The 15,324-nt window shown below is 36.4% G+C and overlaps 1 protein-coding gene across 1 annotated transcript in view; it reads left to right on the forward strand.

Moving 5' to 3' along the window:
* Positions 1-6,672: 6,672 nt before the first annotated feature.
* Positions 6,673-15,324, forward strand: part of LOC149827743 (protein SPIRRIG-like) — a 53,714-nt gene continuing 45,062 nt past the window's right edge. Inside the window, exons 1-3 of the mRNA XM_090019592.1 lie at positions 6,673-7,134; positions 9,183-9,252; positions 9,335-9,420. Coding sequence (XP_089875718.1) covers positions 6,974-7,134; positions 9,183-9,252; positions 9,335-9,420 — 317 coding nt within the window. The 5' untranslated portion in view covers positions 6,673-6,973. The remainder of the gene's footprint in view (positions 7,135-9,182; positions 9,253-9,334; positions 9,421-15,324) is intronic.

Here is a 15,324-nt window from a genome sequence, read left to right on the forward strand (position 1 = left end):
TAAGTTATAGACAAGTTCATTAACAATAATTTCTAGCATGAATGGATGCACTGAGTTCATGGTCTACACCATCTCGTGCTCATAGGTATAAAATCTGCACATTCTCTTTGGGAGTACAACTAGCTTCCTGTCTTGGAGTATGGGCACACACTTATGGGCTTCGAACTTGTGACATCTCTTCAGCTTGGTAGCATTCACAAGTCGCTCCTACCAGATGAGCAGAACTCTGGTGGGACAGTTACACTACGTTTCAAATGATGCCAATAAACACAAAGTCAGCTAAACATAAATAACTAAGCATTGGTTATTCAAGGACTAGATAATCAATAGAACTGCCACATTTATTTAAAAAAAAATACCCAAAAAGCCGCACCGCGTTTGCATCTTGACCAAGTTACTCCGAAATTGGTGACAATCCAACATGATGTCAAACGTATTGAAAAAGTAATGCAATAAATAACTTATTCCATACTCATCCATGACGAATAAATTAATCATTAACACAATAAATAGTTTATGGCATATTTAATGAATATGAGAAATTAATTATTGAACCCTAATCTCTAAAAACTGTTTTCTATTGTTCCTTGACTATTCAATCAAATAACGTATTCAAAATCGCTTGGGATGGTGCTTTTGTGGCATCTTTTGTATTTGGTGGAGTCAAAAGCCTTAGTATGGCTAGGGTTGGGAAACAAGCCGAGCCGCTAGTGGCTCGGGTCATGTTCGGCTCGTAAAGAGCTCGTTCAAACTTATAAAATAGACTTGGCAAGCTTAATATGTACAATAGGTACTCTGCTCAGTTCAGTTGAAAAATATATTTTAGATATATTTTACATGGCAAGTTGAATATGAACAATTGGTACTCAACTCAGTTCAGTTAAAAAATATACTTTAGATATATTTTACATGTGTTTTTTTGTAACCTTATCTCTTTCAGCTCCAAACAAATGTATATTTTCTATAAACAGGACAGCTCGAACTTGGCTCGTTTAACTCGGGCTCATTATGAGCTCGAACTAGGCTTGGATCGCCATTAAAATAAAGCAAGCTTGAACATTTCAAGCTGGGCTTGTTCAGCACTTTTACCAACCCAAGTATGGCTTTGTACAAATCACCCAAGGATTCTGACTTGGTCAGGGTTGGAGATTATATATGGCCCATGGGGCCAATTAGTCCAAGAGGTGGGTGGGGATTGGACTTGATCAGGTTTGGAGATAACATCATCTCGCAAAAGTGGTGTTGAAATGTAGTGCTGGGCCTACCAACACCAGTCCCAATGCATTGCCAATTATACGTCTGGCATGATGTAAAAAGATAGCCAGGTCCTTGAATATTAAGGGGTGCTTATAGAAACGTCACAATTTCAGTCCACAAATATCACGATTTGTGATGAGTACGACCCCTAACAGTTATGCAACTATATCACAGGGATTCGAACTTGCAACGCCCCAACACAAGGCGACGTGCACTAATCGCTCCTGCCACATAAGCCGAGCCCTCTGGTGAGAATCGTGATATTTCCAAATGCTGATATAACACCAAAAACACACAAACATTGTTTTCAAAATGTCACAAAATATGAAAACATCTCATTTTATCGTGGTATTAGCACTCTAATAACACAATTAAGGCATTTTACAAATAATTTTCTTTAATTTATTTTAATTGATATTTTTCACATACTGTATAATTTTATATATTTTACCTGATATTTTTCCAAATTTTAAGGAGAAAATAACAGAATTTTTTAATATCACATGTTCCTATCCCAGTTCTCTCTCTCTCTCTCTCTCTCTCTCTCTATATATATATATATATATATATATATGTGTGTGTGTGTGTTTTGTTTGGTTCCACGTTGTAGGCTCATCCAATAGACATTGACCAATTTCGCAATGGCCCACATGAAATGGAATATTAAAATTTGCAATCCCACATTCATGTATACAAAATCAAATAACGAAAAAACGGGTGAATACTACATGCTAAGTTCATACAAAAATATAAAAGTTAATGAAGAAAAAATCATACATAAAAAATTTAAAAAAACGAGGAAGCATGTACATGAGTAATGCGTTCCTTAGGCCTCTTTTTTTTTTGTTAGGTCTAGTCAGGCTCCTTCAAAAATCACAGTTTTAAGTATTTTTTTCACATCTAACACTGTAGATGTGATCTATAGGTTTTGTTTAGTGAGAATCGACATTTGGATCACCTCTATAGGTTTTGTTTAGCGGGAACCAGTTTTTGAATCGCCTGAATCTGACCTGTATATAGTTTTTTCTGGTGATCCAAAATCAATGGCTATGAAGGTACCTGTTTTTTTTTTTTGCTCATAAAATCATATTTTATTTCAAAAAAACATGATCCAAGAGTCTATTCTCACTAAATCAATCATGTTAAACACATCTAAGGGTTTAGATATATCATAAAATAATTAAAACATACTGGGCAGAACAAAAAATGAGGCCTAGTATGTTCTATTATATATATATATATATATATATATATATATATATAGAGAGAGAGAGAGAGAGAGAGAGAGGACTTGTTTGGAGCATTTAAAAGGTCAGCAACGCCACTCCCCGCGTGTCCCGCCATAACACGTTCGAACAAAGCAAAAAAAACGACGTGGGCCATCGCTTTTATTGCCTTTTTTACCCTCACGTTTTCTTGATATGATGTTCACGCGGTTGGTTGTCGTAAATAGGGATGCCATTTATGTAAAATAGACATTAAAAGCAAGGAGGAGATTCTTTTCAGTTGATGGCAAACATGTCCCCAGGGTGTGCTGGTCCTCTGGAAATGGTTTCATTGTAGACAAAAATGTTACATCTTCCACTTTCCTTCACATAGAATGACAGAAATACCCTCGTCTGAATATTTGAAAAGTTTTCTGACCTTAATTAGTGATATTTTTTGGATAGATCTTAATGATAATTACTCTCCAAATTTTGCTGTGCGTGTGATGTTTTTTTTAGGGCAAGCACAAGGGTTCAAATCCGGTGGGATTCGAACCGGAGACCAGTCAGTTATGATAATGAGATATGACCATCCTGCTAACTCATTTGACCCTCCAAATTTTATAATATTGATGCTATGTTTGGCAATTGGGCATATGCTGGTCATATTAAGACTTTGGACCAATGTTATTAAAATCAATATTAGCCACTCGATTTAGATTGAATTGGCCCCTTAGTCAAACGAATCGGGAGTTGATTCGCCCATTTTGAAAATCACCCGTTCTTTTGCTGAATTGGTATTATCAGGCTAATTTTGCTTTAAATTAATTCACTTATATATAGGAAAGGGGATGGTCCTACCCCTTTTTTTTGTTAGGTCCTGTTTGGACCTTAAAAAGCCATACTTTTAAGTAATTTTTGTTTGACCTGTGTACCATTAGATGTGTTTATTATCGATTTACTCAATAAAGGATATGCATTTGATTAAGATTTGTATGCTTAGATGTATATTTTAGAGAAGTGAAAAAAAATCAATGATTGATATTATACTAAATTTTGATAATAAAATATTTATATGTTTACATTAATTTAATTTGAAAGAAGTCTGTTTTTTTAGTAAATAAGCAATGATAAACATATCTAATTATTCATATTGAGTAAGAAATGCTTGAAAGTATGACTTTTTAAGAGTCCCCAAAGGGCCTAACATAAAAGGGGTAAGACTATCTCATGTGACTTTTAAAGAGTCCCAAAGGGGCCTAACAAAAAAGGGGGTAAGACTATCTCACTTCATATATATATATATATATATATATATATATATATATAGGAAAACTGAAATATGTTTACCAACCAAATATGTTTGTTGGTATGAACCAAGATTTTTCGTAGTTTTTTTGTGAATCTAACCATGCAAATGCATTTGGCGTGGTCCATTTGCTAAGAATCAATTGTTGGGTCATCATAGTCCCATGAAAAAATGTGATTTTTTATGCTCTAATATTTATAAAAATTCTAAGCCATTGACTTTCAACCCTTAAAAGATCCTTCTTATACATCGTAGTTGGATGGTCTAAGAGTGTGTTTCTGTAAAACCAAATGTTTAGATCACATCCTTACAGTTTTATTTTTAAAAAAAGTAAAGAAACCTACCATTAAACATATTTGGTTAGTATTTCAGTTACCCACACACATATATATTAAAATGCACAACTCCAAATACCCGAATTGGTTATGGTTCCTTGTAATACTCCAACTGCCCCATCTCTTCCACAAGTTTAGTAACGAGCATCATCATCAAGCCTTATCCCAACTACATGGTTTTAAGTTTAGTAATGAGCATAACCGCCCTGTTGTTTGGATGAAGAGAAAAAACTATGACCTATTAAGAAAGAATTCAATTTAGATCAATTTTATCGCTTTTGAAAAGATGATTAACTTAATAAACTGATTTTAACATTGCTTTGGTCTTACTTTAAACTTGAGCCTAGTTTGGAGCTAAACAGCATGCAGTCTGGGTGAATTTGGATAAGTCAACAGGTCCATCATGATTAGATTGGGTATCGAAAAACTGTCAGATATAACCTAGCCTTGATTGATCTGGCTTTGTCATAAATCAACCACAGCCTTTCAGAGCAAGCCATAGTGTTTTTTTTTTAAGGCAAGCTTGTGTTAGGCAGACCCCACCAGTTATTATACAACGTATCACTAGAGTTTTGAACCAGCAACGTCCCACTACAGGGAGACGTGCACTGACAGCTCCTAAATCAACCATGATAAAGCAAGGACAACGCCCATGTGGGGCAGGATTCGATCTTGGGCCTTTAGCTTGACAGGACTGCTAACCACATGGGTAACCAATACTGTGGTAGAGCAAGACAGTGTCAAGAGTGAAAGTGACAATTTATTTATCAAGAGATTTCAAAATATAAAAAAAAAACTCACTTTTTCTGCAATTTGCTCAAAATAAAAAAATAGCATAAAATTATTGAATCTGAAAAGCTTATATTCAAACTATTGTTTTCTTTGGAAATTGCCTATAACCGTACATATTGTTTTTTGTGTTTTAATCATAGAATCATGATCCAATGTATTCCACTTTCATCTCCGTTTTTAGTGTTTCTTAAATGATCAATTTTTTTGTAATATTTTTAAAGATATTCATTTGAGAAGCCAAAGATTATTCTAAACTCGGACACGGAAAGAACTGGTTCTGATTCTTCTGATAATCTTAACCATTTTGAAATTACATATATGCCCTTACCAATAAGTAAATTACTATGAACGTGTTCATCGAGGGCGACACTTCTTAGTTCTTATCATTAGATTGTCAATACTTTTAGCAACTCTAAACTAAAAAGGATATGTCAGTCATTTGAAATTCATAAAAGGATAATAATGGTCATTTCAACTTTGGCGAAGGGCAATATCGACACTGACTGTGGAGCGTTGAGGGGTCGCACGTCTTACCCCAGAGTTCCTTTACCACGTGGCACTTCTCATTCGCTTGTGGAGACGTGGCAAAATTTTAATTTCTTCGATTATTATTATTTGTTTTCATTTTAATAAAAAACAAAAAAAAAATATTTCGTTTGCGTTTAGGTAAAAGTAGGCCAAACTTTGACGGGCGTTATTCTAATCGGTTTATACCGTATCGGTTCAATTGTAGGCGATTCGGCTGAAGAAACCGATATTTGATGAGGCCAAAATAAGCTCGGCTGAGACCATAGTAAGTAGGGCTGCAAATGTATCGGATATGTCAGGATATTCGATGCAAGTCCGATATGTTATTTTCCTATTTGAATCCTATAAGTAAAATCTGAATATGCATTTAGATCAGATTCGGATCGGTATTTGAAGTCATATGTGATGCATTTTTTTACATGTAAACAGCTTGTTTTTGCCCTACTTTTCGGATCCAATATTACCACATAAGATCTCATTCAGATCTGGATCTACTGTTTTGCACTTCGGATCAAATTTAGATCTGAAAATATCTCGCCCGAATCCAACTATTTGCACCCCTAATTTGACTTTTCCCGAGTCCTGCTGCAGTGCTAGCAAGTTGGTATTGTGAAGTCATCCAAACTTAATCGAATGAGTGGATTGTAGCACTCATATACTTATAGTCTGCGTTTGAATTCTTCGGATCTCAAATTTGAGCTTACGCGGACCTTATCCATTTATTCTTAGGTTTAGACTTTTTGAGCTTCACTACCGTTTTTTATGAGAGATCTAGTATCCTTGATAGGGGTTGTACTGCATGACCCTAAGCAAAATTTAGCCAAGTCAAGGGTTCAATCAATCGAGCCTTTATGTAATTCACCAATTATATAAACTCATCTCATATTTGACCAAGTCCGCCATTAAGGATATCTACAAGATTGACCCATACTTCAGCAGGATTGTGGGCCAGTGCAAGTCGCTAGGAGCTAAGAAAGCCTGGGCTTAAAACAAGACATAGCCAACTGAACTCAAGAAGCTAAGCCACGACCGGTTTAGCGTAGAAACCAAATAGGCTCACTGATATGAAGACTGAGCTCACCAAAAACTTTGACAGTTTGACCAGACCACCGAGACGATTCGCACTCAAGCAGAACCGATTCGAGTCGGGCAATCCCGCGGTTTTTTGACCCTTTTTTATTTTGGCATTTAATTTTCTCTTAAAAATAGAAAAGAAAAAGATGCAGAGAGAGAAAGAGATCTTAGAGAGAGAGAAGGAGAGCGTTTGCGTCATACAAAAACGCGGAGAAGAAACATTTCTCCGTGAAGCAAGACCCCCTCGGATTCTGCGACTCTCCTTGTTTTCCGTCCGTTCGCCGCCGGAATCCTCCATCTGATCGGTTTTCCGATCTCCGGATCGATCGGTCCGACGGGATTTCTTCTTCTTCTTCCTCGTTATCAAGAGCAGAAAAGAACGGGGGATTTCGCGATCTCTCTGGTGGAGGATCTGGGATTTTAGGTCATAGTTTGGGATCCGGGGTGGTTTTAGGGCTACAGATGACAATTCCATGTTCCACTCATCCGGCAGAACGATGAAATGGGCGGCATTGCTTAAGGACATCAAGGAGAAGGTAGGGCTCTCGCATTCCTCCGCGTCCTCGCTCACCGCTGCAGCTGCTGGAGAGCCCGCCCGCCCGCCGCGAGATGACTCCTCCGTCTCCGTCACGAGGTACGTTCTCCGCGCGCTATCGCGGGTTCTTGTTCTTATTTCTGCAGAGATTAGAGATTTTCCGTCCATTGCTCCGCTTTTCCTTTTGATGATATCTCGATTCATGCAGCTTACACTTGTGAGTTTTGTGGCTTGATGAGTTTGAAAGATGAATCTGATCAGTTCATCGATTTGAAAAAGCATCTTTTTTTTTTGTAGTTTCCTCTGGTGATGATCGGAAGTTCTGTACTTGATTGTTTTTGGGTTGTTATTAAGGTCGGTTTTATTAGAGAATATTTTTGCCAGAGATTTGGCTGTCAATAATTTAGAATCTTTTGTTCTGGATTTGACCTGACTGGTGGCACGCCATCTCGATGCAACATCTTGAAGAATTTTGAATTGGTTTTGATTAGCTCACTGTAGTAATCTTCATCATAAATGAATTGAACTAACTGGTGGATTAATGTGTCCTTGATCAAGTCGTTTTGATGCAAGTTTTTTGAAAATTGTGAACTGAATTATTTTAGTTTACTAGAGTATTTTTCATTGGAATTGAATTGATTATATTATTGGAGCTAGTCCACCATAGTTAAGAGAAAGGTCATTGCCATTTTGGAAGTGTTTTGATTTTAGAACTTTGATTTTGATCATCTTTTTGGAGAGCATGGTAGAGATTTGAAAAACTGATATTGGTGGCTGTTAAAGAGCTTCTGTTTTTCTTTGCTTTATATGGGACTCAGTAGCATGGATTGCACTTCGACATCTCCAAATTATGCATTTGTAGGTTTGAGTAAGAAGTGTGAATGGTAGATTTGGTTTTGAAGGGCGTGAATATGAGCTGTACTTTATAAGACTTCTAGTATCTTAGTTGTGGTTGGCACTGGGGCTTCTGTTTGTAGTCACTCATCCGAAGTCTCCAGCAAACATGTGGAACACTATGAGAGGCAGCTTTACATATTCTCAAGTCGAGAATATCTATCAGTTGAGTCTTCCCAGTGCTTAGACATCCACCATCAATTTCTCTACAAGAACAGATCTTTACATAGTGAAATTGTCCTAATATGAACATGGAGCCAAGAAAATGTCCTTATGGCATCATAACAGATCCTATGGATCATTATGCTCAGACCCAGCAAATAAAAAATGATATTTAGCGCCCCTCACAGTCACCAAATAAAAGGTTTATTGAATTGGAGCTTGAGCCACAGAAGACATATTTGGAAACTGTGGTTTTGGAGATTTCTTGTGGTGAGAGGCTAGTATAGAAACCAGGAGAATCTGTTTCCATGTTTTCTTTAATTTATTTTCTCTTTCTCGTTCCTTTTCTTTTTCTGTGCATGTGTTGGGAGTGTGTGTGTGTGTGTGTGGGTGGGGGGGGGAGCTGTATTCAGACTTTTTTAGCCTGTGTTTATGTGCATGCACTATGTCCATATGTAGTTTGATCTGTTGTTGGGAGGATTTGATTGTTATTTCTGTTGCGATTCTTTAATTTTATTCAACTAGAAGTTGTACTTTCATTTCAAAATGCTCTTTTTTCATAAACTCCAGGGGCTTCTAGGGCTATTTGAAGTTTTAAACAAACTATGTGAAGGAGAGTTGCTGGGCTTGAAGTTTCTAGATGTAGTGTGACAAGATTTCCATACACATTCCAGTAAACTTGTAATTAAAATTTTCTTTTCATGTCTTATCTTAGTCGCTCATTTTCCATAATTTATGTTTGATGGAAATATTAAAGTTTTAATAATCTATTTAGGTGCCAACTGCCAAAATGATTATACATTTATTTGTTCTTACATTTTGGTGAGTTTCTAAAAACTCATGTTTGTTCCTCTTGTTGGTCTAATAGTCCTTGAGGAAGATTAGATTATGAACATATATGTGTAGTTTCTATATTTATGGCCCTTATTCTGATAATCTTTCCCCAAGGTTTGTTTTTTTACTTTATGCATTAATTGTTCCACATGTAGATGTTATTTGGTGATTTTATATTTGAAAAGTACACTGTACATGTTTGAATTTGTGTTACCTATTGCTCATTTAATTCTATGTTTGTGTTATGCGGAAAACAGAGAAAAACATGAACTGGAGTTGGACTTCAAAAGAAATTGGGAGCTATTTCGCTCATCCAGCTTGGAAAAGGTTAAGAATTGATGATTGTTTCATGTTCTTTGAAACTTATTATTTGTGGTGGCTGATGATCTGTAAATTATTTTATGTGTAGGAGAAAGAAGATGCCCTTGATATGGCTATTGATATCTTCTGCAGATTAGTGAAGCGACAGACTAATGTTCCTCACTTGATTAACATGTATGCAACTTCTTGCCTCATGCTATATTTCATATATACATGCATTTTTCAAACTGTGTGAGGCATGCAAAATACTTGCTTGACGTATATGGGTTAAAGCTAAAGCTGTTCCATACATGTCATGGTTTTTGTTTCTAGATTTTATCTTAGTCAGATGCTTGTCTTCTGCTTGGAAAATTTGAACTTTTGAACTATGCACTACCAATGTTGTTCAGCTTCTTAGAAATAAATTGAGGTTAATGATTTAATTTCGATATGACCAAGATGTTGCAATTACAGTCATGCCTAAAATCAGCGAGAAATAGCCTACGCTCTCAACTGCGAATACACTGTAGTACTGTACATTCCACATGCAAATCCTCATGGCATACAATTGCAAATCCTCCGCTATTTTTCCCATGCATGTTTCAGAGACCTGTTGGTGATTGCATTTACAACAAGCTTGTGATCTCCTCCCCGAGCTTCTTTTTCTCTAACCCACCATGCCCGGAGCCTTGGAAAGTTTTCTTGGCCCTCTTCTCGAACTCCTGCCATCAGGAAAGCCACCTATTCTGGTGCTGCATTTACATCAAGCAGTTTAAGAGCCTTCTTTGTTTTTGTTGATATATCTCAACCTTGGAGTCCTAGAAACTGTTGTGAAGATGCTGCAGACTTTGCCAAGTGGATCTGCAAGGTTCCACATCTTCTTCCTCAGTCCAACAACCTCTTTTGCTAGTTGAGGTGACTTCTCAATGTCTCTCAACATCAAAGTCCCCTGAAAGTTCTACCACATTGCGCCAATACTCCTTGATCTACCACCATATTCTTGCATATGGTGATTCCTTTTTTATGCTGATGGTATGTGAGCCGTTCCTCCCTTTTGGAAGACCCAACTAACAATAATGCCTTTTAAAGGTCCCTCTCTTGAACTAGAATGGAGTCACATTACTCTCCTCCCAACACGTTGATCCTTCTCCTTGTGATTGTCTATGTTCTTAATGTTAGATCTCCCCTCTTGTCAAAGCATTCCCCAGGAATGGGCATGACAGATGTGAGTAGGCACTGTGGTGGGGAGGACAGAGGCCCCTCAATCACTTTGCAATAGGAAAACCTCTAGAGTCCTTGGCTTCTTTTTTTATTTCATTCAAGATGAGCACCAAGATGGCCTCACTAGTTAAAGTAGTTAAACATACCTATAAGCGCCCTAGGGTCAATGGTTCCCCTCCCATGTGTCTCTCTCTCTCTCTCTCTCGGGATTCAATCACTTGTTGACTTGTTTGTGTGAGAAGGGGATACTTCCTCCTTTCAAGATCCTCCCATGTGCTCCACCTTCAATTGTTATAAGTCACCAGGATGCACCCTCGAGACCGAGTTGTTCGAGATTTCTAATCCTAACGGGCATGAACCAACTTTTGTAATTTGGAAAACTTGAGAAAGGTGCTCGTATGATTTCGATTGTTGGAGTTCTTGAAGAACTCGCTAGTGTTGCTTTCACTAGAAAATTCTTATTCTTCAATTTAACTTGTCCTCTTTTAACACTTGTCTTGTTGTGTTTTTCTTGATTGGAATTCCAAAGCTGAGTCCTCGCAAATGCTTTCTTTTTATAGACTCTATTGCTAGGAGTAATGTGTTTTAGCAAGGCTACTATCTGAGTGGGTACATAACTGGACAAAATCTATTCTCATTTGTTAGCTTTGTTAGCCTCCTTATGCCTGTGCTTTATGTTTAGTGTATCAGTCATTGAAGATTGGTGATTCTTTACATGATTTGGCTCGATCCTTTTATTGTCTGTCAAAGAGCTCCTTATATTACTGCCCTTTCTTCAAAGCCTTGAGTTTTGGCACATGTAAACAAATTCGGATTATTAGTTGTCCAAGGCAAGGTTGTATGTATCGTATCGTAACCCATATCGTTTAGGCTCAAAATAAGATACATATCATATTGTAAAAAATCGTAAATTAAAAAAAACTAAAAAAATCTAAAAAATTCAGAAAAAAATTAGCAAAAATTATAAAAAATCACAACACACAAAAACAATTATTAAATGCACAAAATACAACTATAAAATCACATGTGAAGCATTTATGTCTCTATGAGCTACTTAACACATCACCAATCATCAAATCTCACAAGAACAATGCAAAATAATAATATTTTTAATTGGAACATGCCACTAGATTCATCAAAAAACAAAAAACCAAGTTTATGAATACTTAACAGTTACAAATTACAATACATAATCATGTTTTTAAGAAGTATACCATCAATAATCATTATTATCTTCATCTTCTTCTCCTCCTTCGACATTCAAATCATTTTCAATATACGTGAGGTCTTTGTTATCTACGTCCTGAGCTCCCTCCACGTTTATCCATTGAATGTTTTCTTCATTCAGGAGGTCTGCTTCTTCTTGAACCCATTCATCCAATACATCAAAGGTCTCTAAACTGGTGGGATCAAACTATTCTTTGTGCCTCCTTGATGACAAGTTTTGTATTTGCTTACAAAAAATAATATGAAAATTTAAAATTAGTTGAATTTCGTATGCATAAAAAAATATTACATGAACATGACAAATAAACTTTATAATTTCAAAATTACCTTTGTTTTAGTTGTAGGTTGTAACGAATGCACTGAGCCTTTTGTGCTCAAATCTGTTTCTTCGCTTTGTATGAATCTACTCAAAGACACTTCAATTTCTTTCTTATCCACTTGCACTGCATGTTTGACTTAGGATGAAAATAACAAAAGCTCTTAGGTTTGGAACATCACTTTCAAACCTAGTCCACCACATGTTTGAAAAAATAAGAAAAAGAGAAATTAATAAGATAATAATTTATATAAATCATACAAAACATCATAACTAAATAACAACATGAAATTAAAATTGAAATAAACAAATAAATTACCTAGGCGCATCGTGGTACGATTTTGAATTACTATAGGTCTTCCCATATTATACAATGCATTATCGTAAATTTTCATTTCCTTATGAATCTGATCTTGAATTCCATAATCAGGGTTCAACCTTTCAATGCAATCAAAGAGACACTTGTTGACTTCCCTGTCCATCTTAAATGTAGGGGAGTATCTAAATGCAGAATTTAAATAATACACTACAATATAAAGAGGTTGATGAAGTTGCTCAGTCCACTTATGGTCAATGATGTTTCATATAGGCAAATACAATTTTTTCTTTTCATTTAAATTATCTCTAATGATCTCTTTTACCTTATCCATAGCCGCATACAGATAATCTATAGTTGGTCTGTCTTCGCTGTCAACCAATCGAAGCACCTTCACTAATGGTATATTTATTCTCAACAACTTAACACATGAACTCAAAATTTACTTCTAAATACAATATCTACAATTTCTCTTGGTTTTCTTTTTTGGGAATGGGGATATGCATTCTACTTATCTGAAGAAAACATCTTTTTAAGTGCACTTCTATTCTTTACAAGACTCTGCTCTGTCAAAAAATTCATAGCAAATCTTGTAACTGTGCTACGAATCAACTCAACACCACTAATATACTTCCTTATTAAGTTCATAACCCATGTATGATTATAAATACATTTTGTAATTTCTTGGTAGCATTCAACTGTTTGTCGTATCTCATCCATGCTGCCAATGTCCTTAAGCATGAGCTTTATGCAATGGGTAGCACATGAGGTGTAAAATAATGACCCATAATTTTCTGTCAGTTGCCCTATAATTCGCTGCATTATTATTTATGAACTTTACACTGTTTTGAGGCTGAACCTCTTCCACAACCTGTTTAAAACCCTCAACAATACATCTATTATCTTTGGCGTATCAGACAAATCAATTGATTTTAAAAATATGGTTCCTTTGGGGCAATAGACAAGTAAATTTATCAAAGTCCTCGACTTTTTGTGTGTCCACCCATATACCATAATGTTACACCTAATCTCTCTCCACGATTGCTTTATCTCATCACAATAAGCCTTCACTTCATTCACATTAGCATTTAAAATCTTTTTTCTCAAAGCATGGTATGAAGGCATTTTGTATCCATACCCAATACTGGTTATGACATCTGCCATGATCTGAAAATGAAATGAATTTGCCACATTGAAAGGAATGCAGTCATTATAAAACCTTCTCCCAACCGAGACATTTGCCTGTTTGACTAAATGCTGAGGAGTCATAGCAGTACGAATGTCGGGTTGCGCCCTATGGTCAGTCATATGAGGGAAAAAGCTCCTAATAGAGCCTTTAACTTTACCTCCTCTCGAAGAACTCCCTCCTACTCTTCTTTCTTGTCCTTTTCTTTTTATGCCCGTGACAATGCTATTAGCACCGGTCACACCTTTTTCTTTCGTTGTAGAACTTCTTACATCTGATGCTACACTACGGTCTGTAAGATCAGAAGCAAAGAGCTCATCTTCGTCCTCCCAGGGATGCACATACCCCATTTCTGCGTCAATCATCTTTTTTTCTTGTCTCTTTTTTCTCAAACCAGTAAGTAATTGCTGGCAATGCCATTTTACGACATTCGGTTGAGTCCTTGACATGCAAGCCACAACATTTAGATGTGTCCCAGCTAAATAATGCTTCAACAAAGAGATACCACCCGAAATAACATTATGACAATAGTTGCACTCGATTTTTGACCAGTTTTCACTCGAGTGCCCCATTACCACACCGGTTTATTTGATGCAATCTTTAAAAAAAAAAAGCTCAATAAGAAGCAAATAATAGGTTTTTTTACCTTAACATACTTCTTTGAATGGAAAAATGGTGGAAATGCACTCTTGATGAAATCGCAAAAGCCCTCTCCCTTGCGCACGGATCGGCCTGCAAAACGCTCTCATGACTCTTAGGGTGCGTGGATACCTCTCTAGTGGCCTCTACACAAATGAGGGAATTGAGTCTCAAGAGGTCTTTAAAACCCAAAAATGAAAAATTATTTTTCAGCCCTTCTAAGTGCGCTATACTCGTATCATACGATACAAATACGCACTCTTATCGCGATGTATTGTATCATTTTTCTTCATAGTTACGATACGTATCATACCATATTTTATCATACGATATGGTATGATACAGACAATCTTGAGGGAGACATCCTCTGTTTTTTCCTTCTTTTATGTTACCAATACAATTTAATATGTACTAAACTGAAAGGGAGAGAAAGTGGGTTCAAATGTGGTGATGACGAAAGGGAAGGAGTCGGTCTACCGCCGTGCTCAACCCTTTGAGAGAGAGGTGTTGACAGGCCGAGCCCTTCTACATGGGAAGGGGGCCTACCAATTGGGACCTAGTAAAACAGATAAAGAGAGTAGGAGGGGCCACAGGTTGGGCCCACCCCCTTTTGGTGGGGTTGAGGCCTAACAAAACATCTCTCTCTCTCTCTCTATATATATATATATATATATATATATAGAGAGAGAGAGAGAGAGAGAGAGAGAGAGTATATATATATATATATATATATATAGAGAGAGAGAGAGAGAGAGAGAGAGAGAGAGAGTCGGGGAAGGGATACCGTCCAACCAAAGGAAGGTCCAAAATCTACAATCTATGATGATCAACAACATTCCTTCTCTAACTATTGAGTTTTTCATCGATTATACTTTACATATTAGAATTTTATCATATATTTAGTAAGCAACATGTTTTAGATTATGAATTTTTGATATTTTGATGCATTTTTTTAAAGCGCTAAAAATCAACAGCCCACAATACTTTGTATTGTAAAGTTTTAAATGCATTGTGAGCAGTCAATTTTTCATGTTTCGAAAAACTTGTCTAGATGTTGTAAAGTCTTCGTGTAAAGCATATTTCTTACTAAATAATTATAAAGAACAAATATATAAGGTCAAATCGATGAAACTCTCAAACATTGGAGAAGGGGAGCCGTCCAATCTTCTTTCGATGTAGATTTTGGACCTTCCA

This window comes from Nuphar pumila, chromosome 10 (genome assembly GCF_984573655.1).
Source record: "Nuphar pumila chromosome 10, dmNupPumi1.hap1.1, whole genome shotgun sequence".
Lineage (NCBI taxonomy): Eukaryota > Viridiplantae > Streptophyta > Magnoliopsida > Nymphaeales > Nymphaeaceae > Nuphar > Nuphar pumila.